Here is a 15,917-nt window from a genome sequence, read left to right on the forward strand (position 1 = left end):
CAAAAAAAAAATTTCCCTTTTTCTCTAATTCCATACTAGGTATTATTGGGTATAAGAAAGCCAACAATTTCACCTTGTATTTGTTTTTTGGCAACATAAATGCTAAGAAGGCTACAAATTATGTATTGTACTAAGTTAAAATCAAACTATAGAAAGGAAAAAAACTTAACTTCAAAAGAAGAAATTGATAATAAACACACAGTAGAGGTCATAAGCAAAATAAAAGTGAAATCACCTAAGGATATAAGAGAAGTTTTCTTTTTCTTTCTTTCTTTCTTTTTTTTTTTTTTTTTTTTGAGACAGAGTCTCCCTCTTTTGCCCAAGCTAGAGTGAGTGCCGTGGCGTCAGCCTAGCTCACAGCAACCTCAAACTCCTGAGCTCAAGCAATCCTCCTGCCTCAGCCTCCCAAGTAGCTGGAAGTACAGGCATGCGCCACCATGCCCGGCTAATCTTTTCTATATATATTGTTAGCTGTCCATATAATTTCTTTCTATTTTTAGTAGAGATGGGGTCTCACTCTTGCTCAGGCTGGTCTCGAACTCCTGAGCTCAAACAATCTGCCCGCCTTGGCCTCCCAGAGTGCTAGGATTACAGGTTTGAGCCACCACCCCTGGCCAAGAGAAGTTTTCAAACAAATAGTGCAGCTGAGTTTTTTCTAAAGTGATGATACCTGTATACATAAACATTTAACTAGGTGCTCAAAACCCCACCTACAGAAATTAAGATAAAATAATAAGCCCCTAGAGGAATACTTACCATGAGAACTGTTTAAAGTATACAACAAGGAAGATAAAGAAATGCCCTCAAGGTTAATTAACTGGAAGTAAACAAACGTTACTGTTCTGTTTGACCCAGGTAATGCCAACATGGTATTCCAGACATATGCTATTAAAAAAAAATAGTCAAGAACCTAATTCTTGTCTATATTTTGAGGGAGGGGGTAGTTCTTAGTGTATTCTTATTACATAAACAACTCGATCCAAAGACAATACACCACCAAAACACTGGGCTTAAAATGAAATACTACATTCAGTCATCAACTAGTTTTACATTAATTTGTGCTTTCATTTATCAAATGTTAATTGATCATCTACTATAAATATGTTTTAATTTAAAAGGAAAACAGACCAGCTTTAGTAAATTATAACAGATCAGTGCAAAAACTCAGTGAGGCATGTAGATAGTACTATAGAAGCACAAGAGTAGCATCCACCTCAGGCTTGAGGATGGGACTTAGATAAAGAACAGAAGAAAGAGTCAGAAGTTGGACTGGAAGTGTTAATTCATCCCTAACTCTCTCCTCCAAATCCCCACATCCAGTGACAAAAAAAGTTTAGAATCTCTAGACTCTAAAACCTTCTCTGTGATTTCCTCTGCTGCCACCTGTAAGGCTGGTGGCAGGCACCCTTCCCCTCCCTAATGAAAAAAAGAAGCAGCCCACCAGACCTGCGGAAAACAACACCTGCAGGGCCCAGCTAAGTTAGAGAATAGCCACACCTGGATGGTTGCCCTGATACGGGTCTCAGTTCCTGGAATCCACACATACCACCGGCCCCTCCTAGTTCTCAATACCCGCCCTAAAACCGTAAGGGACCAGAAAACCCCCCCATCCTCCCAGCTCTAAAACATATATAAGCCCACACAAAACTTCTGGGTGGCGTGACTTCTCGGGACCCGTGAACTTTGCCCAGGCCCCTCTCCTGGGACCCGTTACCCTCGCCCGGGAGCGCTCAAATAAAGCCTCCTTGCTCACCCCTTTCTACTATGCTCATCTTTCTTTCTCTGGCGCCGACCATCCAAAAATCTTACACCACCTAGTCTAAGACACCACCATAATCATTTGCTTGTGTCCTGCTCCAGTCTCCCACACTGCAACCAAGCGACCCCCCTCCTTATTTTTTCTTGAGGCAAGGTCTCACTGTTGCCCAGGCTGGAGTGCAGTGGCTATTCGCAGGTGCAATAATAGCACATTGTAGCCTCGAACTACTGGCCTGAAGTGATTCTCCTGCCTCAGCCTCCCAAGTAGCTGGGACTACAGGTGTGCACCATCATGCCCAGCCAAGTGACCTCTTAAAGACATAAAACAAATTGTATTATCTCCCTGTTTAAAAGCTTTGATGGCCTCCTCTTGCTCTTGGATAGAGGTCGGCCCCCCCAACCTCATTTCATTTAGCTCTTCCCACCCTAACCTTTCCATTCCAGCCACACTGGCCCTCACGCAATTCCTCTAATGAGCCATGTTTCTTTCTTGCTTCAGGCTCTTGAACATGCAGTCTCCTCTGCCAAAAACTAGTAGGTTTTCAGCAGAGGGAATGCCACGCTCAAAGCCACTGAAGCAAAAAAAAAATTAAATCAGATGTCCTCTTCTGGAACTACAAGCTTTAGTGAACTATTTATCCCAGGTGTAGTTAAACAGTTATGAAAATTTTTAGTGGCTCCCTCCTCTAGAGTAAGTAATCTCTAAGAGGGCAGGGCCCAAATCTGTTTTACTCCACAATATCTAGCACGGTATCTAACACAAAAAGTAATGATTGATAACATTTACAGAGCTCTTAGTACACATGAAGTTCTCTGCTAGTGCTTCACCACCACATGAGGCAGATTCTGCTATACTCCTCATTTGACATGTGAAGAAACTGTAACAGTTAGGTACCTTGCCTAAAGTTATCCAGCTGTTAAAGTAGCAGAGCTAGAATCTGAACCCATGAGGATTTACTGTAGATTTCGTGTTCTTAACCATTAAGCAATACTAGATGAAACTCAGAATGAGGAAACAATATGTACGCAGGCTAGCACTTTCGTTTTGGGAACAAGAAGTAAATTGTTCACTAAGAAGAAGAATAGAATGCATGGAAGGTGATACTAAACATGTGATCAAAAAAAATACCCTGGAGAAATAAGATACCCTAGTTTGTTTTGTTGGAGTTTGGACTATCCTAAGGGTAATGGGAAAACATTGAAGGGTTTTAGGTAGAGAACTCATAACCAGAAAAGCATATTTTCAGCATGATAAATGAAAACAAGTAGACCAGTTAAGAGGCTTTTGCAAAAATTCCAGTAGATGCAGATAAATGTGTATGTGTCGGGAAACTGAGGGAATTTGTATTTTATGGCTTATATTTTCTCTGCCATGTAATAAGAGGTTTACAGAGTGAATGGAGAGGTGAGGAAATTAGAGGTATGAGGAGATCATGAATTTGTACAGATGATCCAAACCCTTTTTGAATCAATGTTAAATGTCATGACAGACAAAGAAAGACTAAAGTACTGCTCTAGGTTAAAGAAGACTACACAGACATGACACCTAAATGCAGTATGTGGGCCGGGCGCGGTGGCTCACGCCTGTAATCCTAGCACTCTGGGAGGCCGAGGTGGGTGGATCATTTGAGCTCAGGAGTTCGAGACCAGCCTGAGCAAGAGCGAGACCCCATCTCTACTAAAAATAGAAAGAAATTATATGGACAGCTAAAAATATATATAGAAAAAATTAGCCGGGCATGGTGGTGCATGCCTGTAGTCCCAGCTACTCGGGAGGCTGAGACAGGAGGATCGCTTGAGCTCAGGAGTTTGAGGTTGCTGTGAGCTAGGCTGACGCCACGGCACTCACTCTAGCCTGGGCAACAGAGTGAGACTCTGTCTCAAAAAAAAAAAAAAAAAAAAAAAAAAATGCAATATGTGATGCTGGACTGAAACCTATATTAGAGGGGAAATGCTGTAAAAGACATTGTTGACAATTGGGACAACTGACAAAATTGGAATACAGACTGTAGAATTAAACAAAAATATATTATCTAGGGTAAAGTACACAGATACTTTCCATAGGAAACTATCTTTTTTTCTTAGGAAATAACACACCAAAGTATAAAGGGATGAAGTGGCATGATTGTATGTAACATACTCTCGACTAGTTCAAGCGGAAAACTGATAAATATATATATAGTTATATACAGAAGTGGAAAAAAAGAATGATTAGAAAAATATGGCAAAAGGTTAAAATTAAAGAATTTGGATAAAGGAAATGCGGGAATTCTCTGTACATACTCTTCTTGCAATTTTTCTGTAAATTTTAAATTATTTCACATAATTATTAAAATTATTTAAAATAATAAATGTTGAATAAGGTTATACGCTGAGAGCAGAATGTCTGAATTTAAGATTTCAGAGGTGGCACAATCCTAGCTGATGGCAATAGCCACTGTTTGGCCGGGAAAGTGAGTGGCTGAAGTGTCATAGAGAAGTCACTGAAATTGAGGCCACATTTTAGTTTTCTTCTCATTTCATTATATAGCATAGTTTCGTGCGAAATTTCATTTTATTTACTGATGTCACCAGAAAATTTTTAATCTCTAAATTCCTTTTCTCTTGAGGCATTTAGTGTTTATAACTATTTGACACTGGAGTTACCAGTGTAAACCAACTAACCAATTAAAGAGGTACCTAGCTACTCTTCCTCATTACTTATGAGATCTTAAATGAGAGAATTTCAAATCTCCATTACTCTGACATCTATTAAGACATACTACCATTTTTCAGATTTATTTCTTGAGTCCTACTCAGAATATTTATTCTGCGAGATAATATTGAGTTTCATACAAATGTTAACAATATTTCAGCTACTGCATCAAAGACAGTAATAATAATAATGGCACGTCATCTCCACCACCAGCCGTGCCAAGTAGCCCCAAGTCCTGAGCCTCTGTGATCTGCATGCATGGAAGGGCAGTGGTCACCTGGTTACTCCAGGGGACGGCAGAGAGAACCATTTGCTTTATGACTTTCATCCAAACCTCCTATATTTAGCCTCACTTTACATGCATGCCTTCAGAGACGCCTGCTGCCTCTAATCCTGAGCCTTTCAAGGGTTTTACAAGCTAAAATTGGTTTGTTTCTTTTTGGCTCTCTCCTCTACAGGCTTACATGTATTTTCTTTGGTTCTGCTGCGTTAGTTGCCCCTAGTCTATCCATTTATCAGGTTATTAGGTATGAAATGTCCGATTTCCTTATATACTAAGACAGCTGATATCTCTGACATTTCACTTTGATACTTTTATTTTTATTGTGAAGGTACATCCTCATTCTTTCAAAAGCACGATTTGGCTTGTGATTATCTTTCAAAATTTTTTGAGAGCAATTTTTGTGAAACCATGGATAAGTCAAAAATTCGTGTTATTTTCGAATATGAGTCCTGTCGTGGAAACAATGCAGCGCAGACAGCTCCAAGTATCAACGAAGTGTTTTGGGAGGATGTGGCTAATGAACGCACTGCAGGATGATTGTTTAAGAAGTTCCGTTCTGGCTGGGCGCGGTGGCTCACGCCTGTAATCCTAGCACTCTGGGAGGCCGAGGCGGGTGGATCACTCGAGGTCAGGAGTTAGAGACCAGCCTGAGCAAGAGCAAGACCCCATCTCTACTAAAAATAGAAAGAAATTATATGGACAGCTAAAAATATATATAGAAAAAAATTAGCCGGGCATGGTGGTGCATGCCTGTAGTCCCAACTACTCGGGAGGCTGAGACAGGAGGATCCCTTGAGCTCAGGAGTTTGAGGTTGCTGTGAGCTAGGCTGACGCCACGGCACTCACTCTAGCCCGGGCAAGAGAGCGAGACTCTGTCTCCAAAAAAAAAAAAGTTCCATTCTGGTGATTTTAATCTTGAAAGTGAGCCACGGGAGCGACCTGAGACCAAGGTGAATAATGATGAGCTGAAAGCTGTAGTGAAAGAGAATCTATCTCAACCCATGCACAAATTAGCAGCAAAGTTTGACATTACTATTCCAACAATATTGGACCATTTGAAACAAATCAGCAAGATAAAGAAGCTGGATAGATGGGTTCCGCATGAATTAAACGAGCATCGGAACAGAAATCGTCTCCAAGCTTGCCTTTCTTTGCTATCACGACATAAAGGCGAACCATTTCTACATCATATTGTTACATGTGATGAAAAATGGATTCTTTTTTTTTTTTTTTGAGACGGAGTCTCACTCTTGTCCGGGCTAGAGTGCCGTGGTGTCAGCCTAGCTCACAGCAACCTCAAACTCCTGGGCTTAAGTGATCCTCCTGCCTCAGCCTCCCGTGTAGCTGGGACTACAGGCATGCGCCCCCATGCCTGGCTAATTTTTTTTCTATATATATTTTAGTTGGCCAGATAATTTCTTTCTAATTTTTTTTTAGTAGAGACGGGGTCTCGCTCTTGCTCAGGCTGGTCTCAAACTCCTGACCTCGAGCGATCCACCTGCCTCCCAGAGTGCTAGGATTACAGGCGTGAGCTACCGAGCCCGGCCGCATGTTCTCTCTTCATGTCTTTTTACAAACCACTATTATCTCCTCTCCTATTCTCTTTGTACCTGTATGTCTATTCCTTTTTCATCCCTTCTTTACTGTCATTTTAGGAGGGTTTCAGGAAGAGTAAAAACAAACACGTGTGCCCAATCACCATGTTGAAATGGTAGTGCCATTTTAGGATTTTTTTTTTTTTTTTTTTTTTGAGACAGAGTCTCGCTCTGTCACCCAGACGAGAGTGCAGTGGTGTCATCATAACTCACTGTAACCTCAAACTCTTGGGTTCCAGAGATCCTCCTGCCTCACCCTCCCAGAGTGCTAGGATTATTCTGTTAGGGGACATGTTTTTGTTCTCTGTTTCTGTTTCTACTGAGGTTAACAGTTGTATTTGTATAATATCACTGAGATAACCTATTATTATATCCTGTTTTAACACTCATTGTAAGTGAAGAACAGGTTGACCATGAAATGAATGCCTTTATTCAAAATAAATAAATAAATAAATAACAAATAAATAAATAAAAATAAATGCCCCAAGCCGGGCTCATGCCTCTAATACCAGATCTTTGGGAGGTCAAGGTAGGAGGACCTCTTGAGGCCAGGAGTTCAAGACCAACCTGAGCAACATAGCAAGACCTCTACAAAAAAATTAAAAAAATATCTGGGCAATAGAAAAAAAATTCCCAGAATAGGAAGGCAGGCCTCTGTATTCAAAGGGCCAACCCAGCAAAATGAATGAAAAGAAGATCTATACGAAGTCATATTTTCATAATATCTCAGAACACCAGAGATAAAGAGAAAATGCTGAAAGTTACTATAGAAGGAAAAACTAAGTCTCACATATAAAGATTCTGGAATCAGAATGGCAGTGGAATTCCCAAGAACAGCATTGGAAACTGGCAGACAATGGAGCAAGGCTTGAATATTTCAAGGAAAAAGGATTTTTCAACCTAGAGTTCTCTACCTCACCAAACTATTAATCAAATGAGAGAGTAGAATAAAGACATTTTCACTTCCTGGCCACCCTTACTCTGGAGCCACTAGAGACCATCCTCCACCAAAATGAGAGAGTAACCCAAGAAAGAGTAGGATGTCAGAGTCAGGTAAAAAGGCATCTGTCACAGGAGAGAGGCGAAAGGAGCCTCAGGACAGCAGCTGTACCCAGAGTGCCAGTCCAGAAAGGAACCGGGGCCAGAAGGATCCAGTGGGGGGGGCGGGGAACAGTGCCCAGGGAAAAAGGACACCTATAGGTAGACTACTCGCTGTGTTTGACCACGTAGAAAATCGTATGCAGGAGGTTTTGCAATTCAGTTTGAAAGTGTGAAAAGAAATAGTAATAATGACATGAGAAATTGAGCAAATGAGAAATTAAATATTAATAGTATAAGAGAGGGATTATAATGAGAATGCATTACTCAGTTCACAACAGTGAACAAGATTTAAATAGTAATAATAAGGTAATTGGCTTAACCAACATTTTGATAGACTTATGTTTGCAGGGTTGAAGAAGTGGGAGTGTGGGATATTAATAATATTATAATACCATGCCAGGTACAGTAGCTCATGCCTGTAATTTCAGCACTTTGGGAGGTGGAAGGATCGCTTGAGCACAGGAGTTTGAGACCACCCTGGGCAACATGTGAGACCCCGTCTCTAAAAAAAAAACTGCTGGGTGTGGTGGCACATACCTGAAGTCCTAGCTACTCGGGAGGGTGAGGTCAGATGCTCACTTGAGCAGAGGAGTTTGAGAAGTTCGTGGTTGCAGTGTACTATGATGGTGCCATTGCACTCCAGCCTTGGGGACAGAGCTCAACCACTGTCTCCCCAAACAAAACAATGCATGCAAAGTACCAAAGAATATTTTAATAGAAACAAAAATAGTAAATCCTAGAGTGGCTTTGAATATCTGCAGTTTACTAAAAAAGTTGACATACTTTCCAAAGCTCATTTGCCTGCCAAAAGTTAGAATTTTATACCTAAGCAGTTTGTTTCCTAGATGTGATTCTAATTACAAAAGAAGATCTTCCCAGTCCTATATAAAATCTTCTAGGAGACAGAAACAATAAGATTTAAGGATCTAAAGAGTCAATAACTGCATCGATTTTCCATTTAAACAAACAAAACGGAAAAGAAAGAAAAAAAACCAAAAAATGTTCTGGGTGAGGAAACTTTGGAGAAATGATAAAACCCCCAAAATAATTTTTCCTATCCCATTTCAAGCATTCTTCTTTCAGTTAAAAAAAAAAAAAATTAAGTGATCTTTAAAAACAACTTTATTCGGTCCCAGTGCGGTGGCTCACACTGCAGTGAGCTATGATCATGCCACTACACTCCAGCCTGGATGGCTCTAAGCACAAAAATGCTACAAGTAACAACTTCAATGTACATAATCTTATGGAAAAGTTTTGTAAACAGAGTATGATGGCCCCTCTAATAGATTTAGTTAATTTTTCTTACCAATATTCGTATCAAAGTTAATCCCTAAATGTTAGAGAGAAGCTGGATATGATGGCTACCCAGAAACTTATCCCTTCTTTACAACTTAGTGTTAAGATGAACTATTTAAAACATATGTGTATTCATACAAAGAGATTTTTGTAGTTATTGTTTTTTAAAGACATGCCAGTCAATACCTTGGCATTGTGAAAAAATGTTTTGTTGTGCCAGATGAAATAGAAACATATAATTTACCTGTAAAGGGAAAAAAAGACCTAAAACTAGTTTTGTGTACTTTTAGGTATAGAATAGATTTTGGGGAAATAGCTAGAAATGCTTTGGTTAAAACATAAACTGTCTTTGATTAATTCAAAATGTTCTGAATTTGACAAATATTTATTTAGTACCATGTGCTAAACACTTTGCAAGACACTCGGTATAGCAGATCAGAAATGGTCCCTGCCCTTTTGGACTTTACAGAGTAATGGACATAGTCTTCAAAACTATCTTTTCTTCTGTGTGACTCCATGCTTAAAAAGCAACTTCTGAAATATAAATTAATATTCCCCCAAAGCTTAATACTCAGAAAACAGTATATTACATTGCCAAAATCAGCTTTCTAGTCAATGTATCAACATACTCCTATTTAAATTAATAAATCATTCAGGTTTGTACATCAGTCTTTCATGATTTTATAGTTAGCTTGAGTGAATCTCAAAACTTAAATCCTTTTTTTTTTTTTTTTTTTTTTTGTAGAGATGCCGAGATGGCATCTCACTCTTGCTCAGGCTGGTCTCAAACTCCTGACCTCAAGTGATCCTCCCTCCTCAGCCTCTCAGAGTGATGGGATTACAGGTGTGAAGCCACTGCACCCAGGTATTGATCAATTCTGATTAACGCTTAGATGTAATTTGTGAAACTTCAGAGCTAAGAATCAAATACAGAAATGGAAGATGTCCACACAAAAATCTTATCACCAAAGTATTTAATTTATCCTCTGACTAAACACCTTTAATTTCATCATGCCCTTTAAACTTCATTTATAGTTAATTCATAAAACTGTTAAAAATAAATAAGATATACCACGTAACATCCTCAAACTTTAATGTACATAAGGATCACTGACAGATATGTCAAAATGAGGACTCTCTGATTCAGTAGGGCAGGATCTGAGATTCCCTTCTGATAAGCCCCCAGTGATGTTCAGGCTGCTGTCCACAGACCACAAGGGTCTGTAACACATCTAGCACAATGCCTGGCACAAAGGCTTCTCAGCCCAGTTAACTGTTCCCTCCCATTTGTCTAGGTCTTATTTCTCTTACTGATCTCGCCTTTCTTGGGAGCAAAGACAATGTCTTTTCCATCTTTGGAGCTTCCAAAGTTCTAAACAGAATACCGTCCATATGACAGGCATTAAATATACGTCAACTGAATGAATGCCATCCAGCTTCTAACAGTCAGTACTTCTTCGATTACAGACACAACTGTACCTTCCCCTGAACTAACGTATTTTAAATTGAAAAGTATTTTTCAGAAGCTGAAAAATCAGGAAAGCTCTCAATCTACTTTTTAAAAAAATAAAGAGATTGTGTTTGCACCAAACTCCAGTGCATTTTTTCGCACGTTGACCTAACCAAATCTTTTTTTTTTAAGTGCATAATTGTTAATCTCCTAATGATTTTCCTTTTTCTTGTAAATAAATATGAATTTAATAAAAGTCACAGTTTTCTGGGGAAGTTTTAAAATTAATCTTTTCTTAGTAGGTGCCTTCTACTTTTAAAATAGCACCAAAAAATTATAAAGGTATCTCAGTAAAGGTAACACCTGTAAAATAATACTGGCTTCTCAGGTGAGTATTACTATGTTAAAATAGTATTTCTGTTATCAGTAGGCAGATAGCTGGCGCAGTTTCATGTGTTTCCCCACTGATTTTCCTATCACCTTAATGAGTGACTAAACATCTCAGAGTTGTTTTCTTCCCTCGTAAATATTAGCTGTTAACCTGACTACACTTTGTCCCATGCTGAGAAAAAAGGTATGCTCGTAGGGTGTTTTGAGCACTCCAGAAAGAAAACAAAGGAGGAATATTATTTTTCTTTCTAAGATGTTCACCTTTACTGTTTCATGGCTTGTTTTGTTTTTGCGGGGACTGTGCCAATTACCAAACACAAACACTTATTTTTGAGTAACTGAGCGGATGGTAACCCCGGATCGGGTTTTAAATCGTACGTAAATAAAAGTGGATAATCAGGTTTTCGCATCTCCGCGCCGGCAACAATTCAGTCCTTCGGATCCGGCGACCTTAAGCCTCGCAGCGCAGTCCCCCCTCTGCGGGCGGCGACCCGCGGGGACCAAGGGAGAGGCCTCGCCGGCGCACGGCGGTTCGACACGTCTCCTCCCGGTTTTTGCCTTTTTGTCTTTATTAAAAATTTTTAATAATAAAGACAAGACACCAGACAGACTGTGGGGCGCGGGACGGCAGCCGCGCAGGAATTTCGGAGGCCTGAGAGGCGCGGGGGGAGCGACGGCGACCTCAAGGCCGTCCTCCCGCGTCCCCACTGAGGCAAAATGGTGGCCGCCGACGCCGTCAGGGTGGGCCCGGGCGGGGCTTGGGCGCGACCGGAGAAGACCCGCCAGACTCTGGCGGCCAGAACTCGTCCTCACCCCGGCCGCCCCCCGGGGCCCACAGCCTGGACAGCTGCCCGCGTGGCGCCGGCGGCACCCAGCCCCCGGGCGAGGGTGTGTGGGCGGCGGCCACTCCCCTGGGACCCAGAACAAGGACGCCATTATCAGCCCCCCCTGCCGGCGCCTCCGCCGCAGCCCGAGCGGGAGCCGACGCGGGGAGGAGGATGCGGGGGGAGGGGGCGGGGAGAGAGAGGCGGGGCTGCGGGGACGGGGGACAGGGCGGCCTCCCCTGCGGGGTGGGCCCCGCCTCGGCCAACCCTCCCCCTGCGGCGGGGGCTCAAGATGGAGGGCGACCCGGCCCACCCGGCGCTTCCCCGGCGCAGCTGGGGTCGCGGCGGGCGGCGGGGCGGGCGCTCCTGCCTCACCTTCCCTCGCTCTCTCTTCCGCCATCTTGCTGCGGCGCCCGTCGCCCGGGAGATGCCTAACGTTAACCTCGCTCGCGCGTCCTCGCCCGCTCGGGCCCCAGCGAGCGGCCTGGCCTGGAGGAGGGGGCTGCTCGGAATCCCAGGGAGGAAGACCCCTGGGGGTGCGGGGGGAGGCTCCGAGCGCGCGCCCCGTCCCCGCTTCCCGCCGCGTCCTGCCCCCTCCTGCCGCCGCTGCCGGCCCTTTCCCCCCGGAACCGAGGCCGGAGCCGGGATTTCTCGGGGCCTGGGAGAATCACTAAAATAGTCGGGTTCCCAGCCCCTCCTTTCCCGTATTTCTGATCCATCTGGGGACAGCACACACGCAGCCCTCACCCCCCCCCCCATCCTGTTTGTACGACGTGGCGTTGCTGGATTTTTGTTTTAAACTGCAGATTTTTTAAAAGCAGCCGGGGAGCTACGAGAAGAGCTCAGCTCCCGGGTGGGGGATGGAGCCGGCCCCTTCCCGGTCCCCGTCGCAGCCCGCCTCGCGCGGGGCAGCGGCCCGGGCTGCGGCAGAGAGGCGGCGCCCGCCCCGGCCCTGCCCTGCCCTCCCCTCCCGCTTTGCTCCCGGCCAGCCCTCGCCGCCCTCCCCCGGAGAAAGCGACAGCACCGCCCAGGACAACTGCAGTTAAAACGGAAAAACTAGGCCGGGTGCAAGAGGAAACCAGAGCCACTCGACTATTATTACTAAAGGGGAGGACTAGCCGGAGAAAAACATGTGCCAAATAGGCGCAAACATTGCGTCGTCAAGGCTGAAATTTCTAATACCAAATAAAAGGTTCTCATAGCAACAAAAACGTGTCCACGTTGTGCTCAGTTTTATGTATATTAAAATGTTCTTCGTTGTGAGATTTGACGTGACCTCCCGCCAAAGTTGCATTGCAAGTTTTAAATCCATTCCTGAAACTGCAGCTATAGTATGATGTTAAATTTTTGTTTTATTTTAAGGACAAGTTTACTGTACTGGAATATTTTCTTTTTGAAGAGCTTTGACTAATGCCTAATGTGGTTCAAACGAGTGTTTTTAAAACTAATCTTAAATGACATTTTAGTGCCCATGTGTACTAATGAAACGACTTGATGTTATGTGAAAGCAATTTATAAACTGTCAACTAAATTTTAAGAGGCTTTCGAAACACAAGGTATTAGTCTTTAATGACTTTATTAGCAGTGTTTTTAATGCTGCTTTTATTAATTATGGTACTATAATCTCTCAGGAGACCCTAAAGCAAAGTGACTACATATTCCTCTTTATTAAAAAAAAAAAAGTATTCTTTATATAGAAGTTTATTTGGTGATGTGTCCAGCATTCTATTTGAAATAATGTAAACAACTGAACTCTCACAAAATGACTCATGTTAGAAGATAGCTACTTATATAAAATGAATACATTGCGTACAGTGAATCTTAACACCCAAAGATAACAGAAAAGTAATCATTAGCATTCATCTAAATTTCATAGTCAATATGGTCTAGTTACTTCTTTTTACAGACCTCCCCTCTCCGTATAGATAATGAAGGACTTTGAAATAAGTGTAGGAAACCTCTGCTCTCAGACTTACTATTCACTCACTATGGCTTTTCATATACTGTTCAGTTTCCTTTTTCTGGAATGCCTTTCCCTCCTCTCTCCTTGTCCCAACGTTGACCCTCCCACAGACACACATTTGTCCCCTCCTGGTTGTCCTGCAGGAAACCCTGAAGCTTTCCCTCTCGGCCTCTTCTTCTGTGGCCCCATAACTCTTACAGCCTCTCTATTGATTGGCAAAGACTTTGTTCATTTACTTGTTTCCACCTGCCAAGCTTTAAGGACTTCATTTTATTAAGATCTGCTTTCTTCATCCATATATTCCCAGTGCCTAGAAAAATTTTTCTGTCTGAAATAATATATATCTTAAAAATTAATATGACTCCAGGGACATGAAAAAAATGAAAAAAGCTAAGACAAGAGGTTAGTCTTCCTGATGACACTTTTTAAAAGACCCATATTCAGATTTATTGCAAGCAAGACATTTTCCTTTTACATTATATTTTCATGTCAATAAAAGTATCAGTAGTTCATGCTAATAACATGAAATTCTTACATAAACATTTATAAATAAAAACTGAATTATTATTTTAAGAATTGAACAGATTTCTCTGGAACCTCCCCCATATTTTTATTTATTTATTTTTTTACTAACTTTATTCAGCAAAGCTTTCTATTACTTAAATTATTTCAAACCACATTAATCTCTATTTCTCTGAACTACTACAGCACATTTAAACCACTACTCTAGGTAGTGTTTCTCTAGGTTTGAGTGAGTAAAAGAAAAAAAATATTTAACACGTTAATTAACGCACCCACCTACCCTTGGTTTGAGGATAGGTAGGAGCCTTCACTTTGATATACTCTTTTTTCTACACCTATAGTACCTAGCCTAATTGGGGCACATACTAGGTGCTTATTCATACTTTTCAACTGCCTAATTCACTGATTAGACATAAATGTGTATAATTATCCTGGAAAACTTTCCACAAGGTGAAAATGATTATCCAAATAACAAAATAGAGGCCCATGATACCAATGAGTGAATCATCTGCATTATGCTATCTGACTTGACTTTCAATTCTCTTTGGTTGTGGCAACTTGACTGCTGATTATTACGTTGCACTTTAACTCTTTTTAAATATTGTTAGCTTGCTTTGGACCCTAGCAAACTAACTACAACCATTTTTTTTCCTTAGAATATATTTTGTTTCTGAGCTATAGCTTGAGTAACCTGTAATATCGTATGCTGCTAAGGCATTTTGTCGCTTACGAATCTCACAGTGATTTTCAAAAATTCAGAATCAGAAAATTATTTTTGATCCCAGTCATGGATATTTAGCAAACTTAGGGCCAATGACATAGTTTATCATCTTCTGTTTGTGGTTTCCACCTTGTCATTTTTAAACCTTACCAAGTAGGAGAGGCCTTGAGGTGTAGCTAGATTCCTCAATCTCTTGACTCAGGACAGTGAGAGGGAGGCAGTTACTTCTCTGGTCTAATTCATTTCCTGAGGGTACATCCTTTCCCTGGGTGATCAACACAGAATGTCCAGCCCTTCCAGGAAGACACCACTCCTCCCGTAGATGAGTGGCCTGACCCTGTGATCTTAAAAGGAAAACCTTATTAGAATACAGCAGAATAAGGGATATGCTTTCATTACAGTTGTGATAATAAAATAGCTCTTCTTTATTAAGCTACATGAGGTACTTTGTATACATTATCTCTTTTAAGCCTTATGAGGTTGATACTAGTATTCCTGTTTTACAGATGAAAAAAACATCTTCACACAAATGGCTTGCTAAGGTCTCCCAGCCAGCAAGAGAACTGGCTAGGACTCTAGCATAGTTCTGATTGCAGTCACTGTGCTTTACTGCTTCCTTCTAACTATAACATATCATCGTTAGACCCTTGCAGTAACCTGAATGTTTATCAAAGAATGTTAAGGGCAAAAATTCTCTGCAGAATTAGTCACCTCCCTCTTTACCTTTTTTTTTTTTTTTTTTTTCTTTTTCACTACTTCAAAACATCAACCAAAGCATCTGGCAGAGACTCTTAGAGGCTTTAAAGAAACCAGATAATGGCTTGTCTGACAAAGAGTTAAACTAAATGCCCGGCCAGATGCTGGCTCTTGGATGGCAGGAGAGGAGGCGAAACTTACCCTCCTGCCTTCTCACTTCTCTTTCCTTCCCGCCTTTCTGCAGTTTGTGGTCTCAGGCCTCTGAGTCGGAAGGGAGAATTGTGTTAAATTCTTGGCCCTGGGCAAGAGCATGTTGAATGCCAGAGCTCCTTCGGGCTGTCCAGGGAGACCCGTTGCAGGACGCCAGACAGCAGCACTCGTGGGCAGCTTGCAAGTGACTCTTACATGAAACCACAGCTCTTAAAGCGTTTGGAAAAATCACACCCCAGCCCTATTTCTCTCAAAAGCACATGTTTCTTTCTGTTTCTCTTTAAAACACACATTGACACAGCAAGTCGCTATTTGATTCATTAAACACTTCCTGTCCTCAGCAGCACTTTTCAGGGACACTCATTGCTGAGCAACTTTTGCTAAGTCTCTGTTCTTTTTATTTTTTTTTTTTT

At 41.7% G+C, this 15,917-nt stretch overlaps 1 protein-coding gene across 1 annotated transcript in view; it reads right to left on the reverse strand.

The window, feature by feature from the left end:
* Positions 1 to 11,975, reverse strand: part of EFCAB2 (EF-hand calcium binding domain 2) — a 37,053-nt gene extending 25,078 nt beyond the window's left edge. The window contains exon 1 of the mRNA XM_069484639.1: positions 11,768 to 11,975. Within this exon, the coding sequence (XP_069340740.1) occupies positions 11,768 to 11,792 (25 nt within the window). The 5' untranslated portion in view covers positions 11,793 to 11,975. The remainder of the gene's footprint in view (positions 1 to 11,767) is intronic.
* Between the last annotated feature and the right edge of the window lie 3,942 nt (positions 11,976 to 15,917).

The sequence above is a fragment of the Eulemur rufifrons genome, chromosome 11 (assembly GCF_041146395.1).
Source record: "Eulemur rufifrons isolate Redbay chromosome 11, OSU_ERuf_1, whole genome shotgun sequence".
In the NCBI taxonomy this organism is placed as follows: domain Eukaryota; kingdom Metazoa; phylum Chordata; class Mammalia; order Primates; family Lemuridae; genus Eulemur; species Eulemur rufifrons.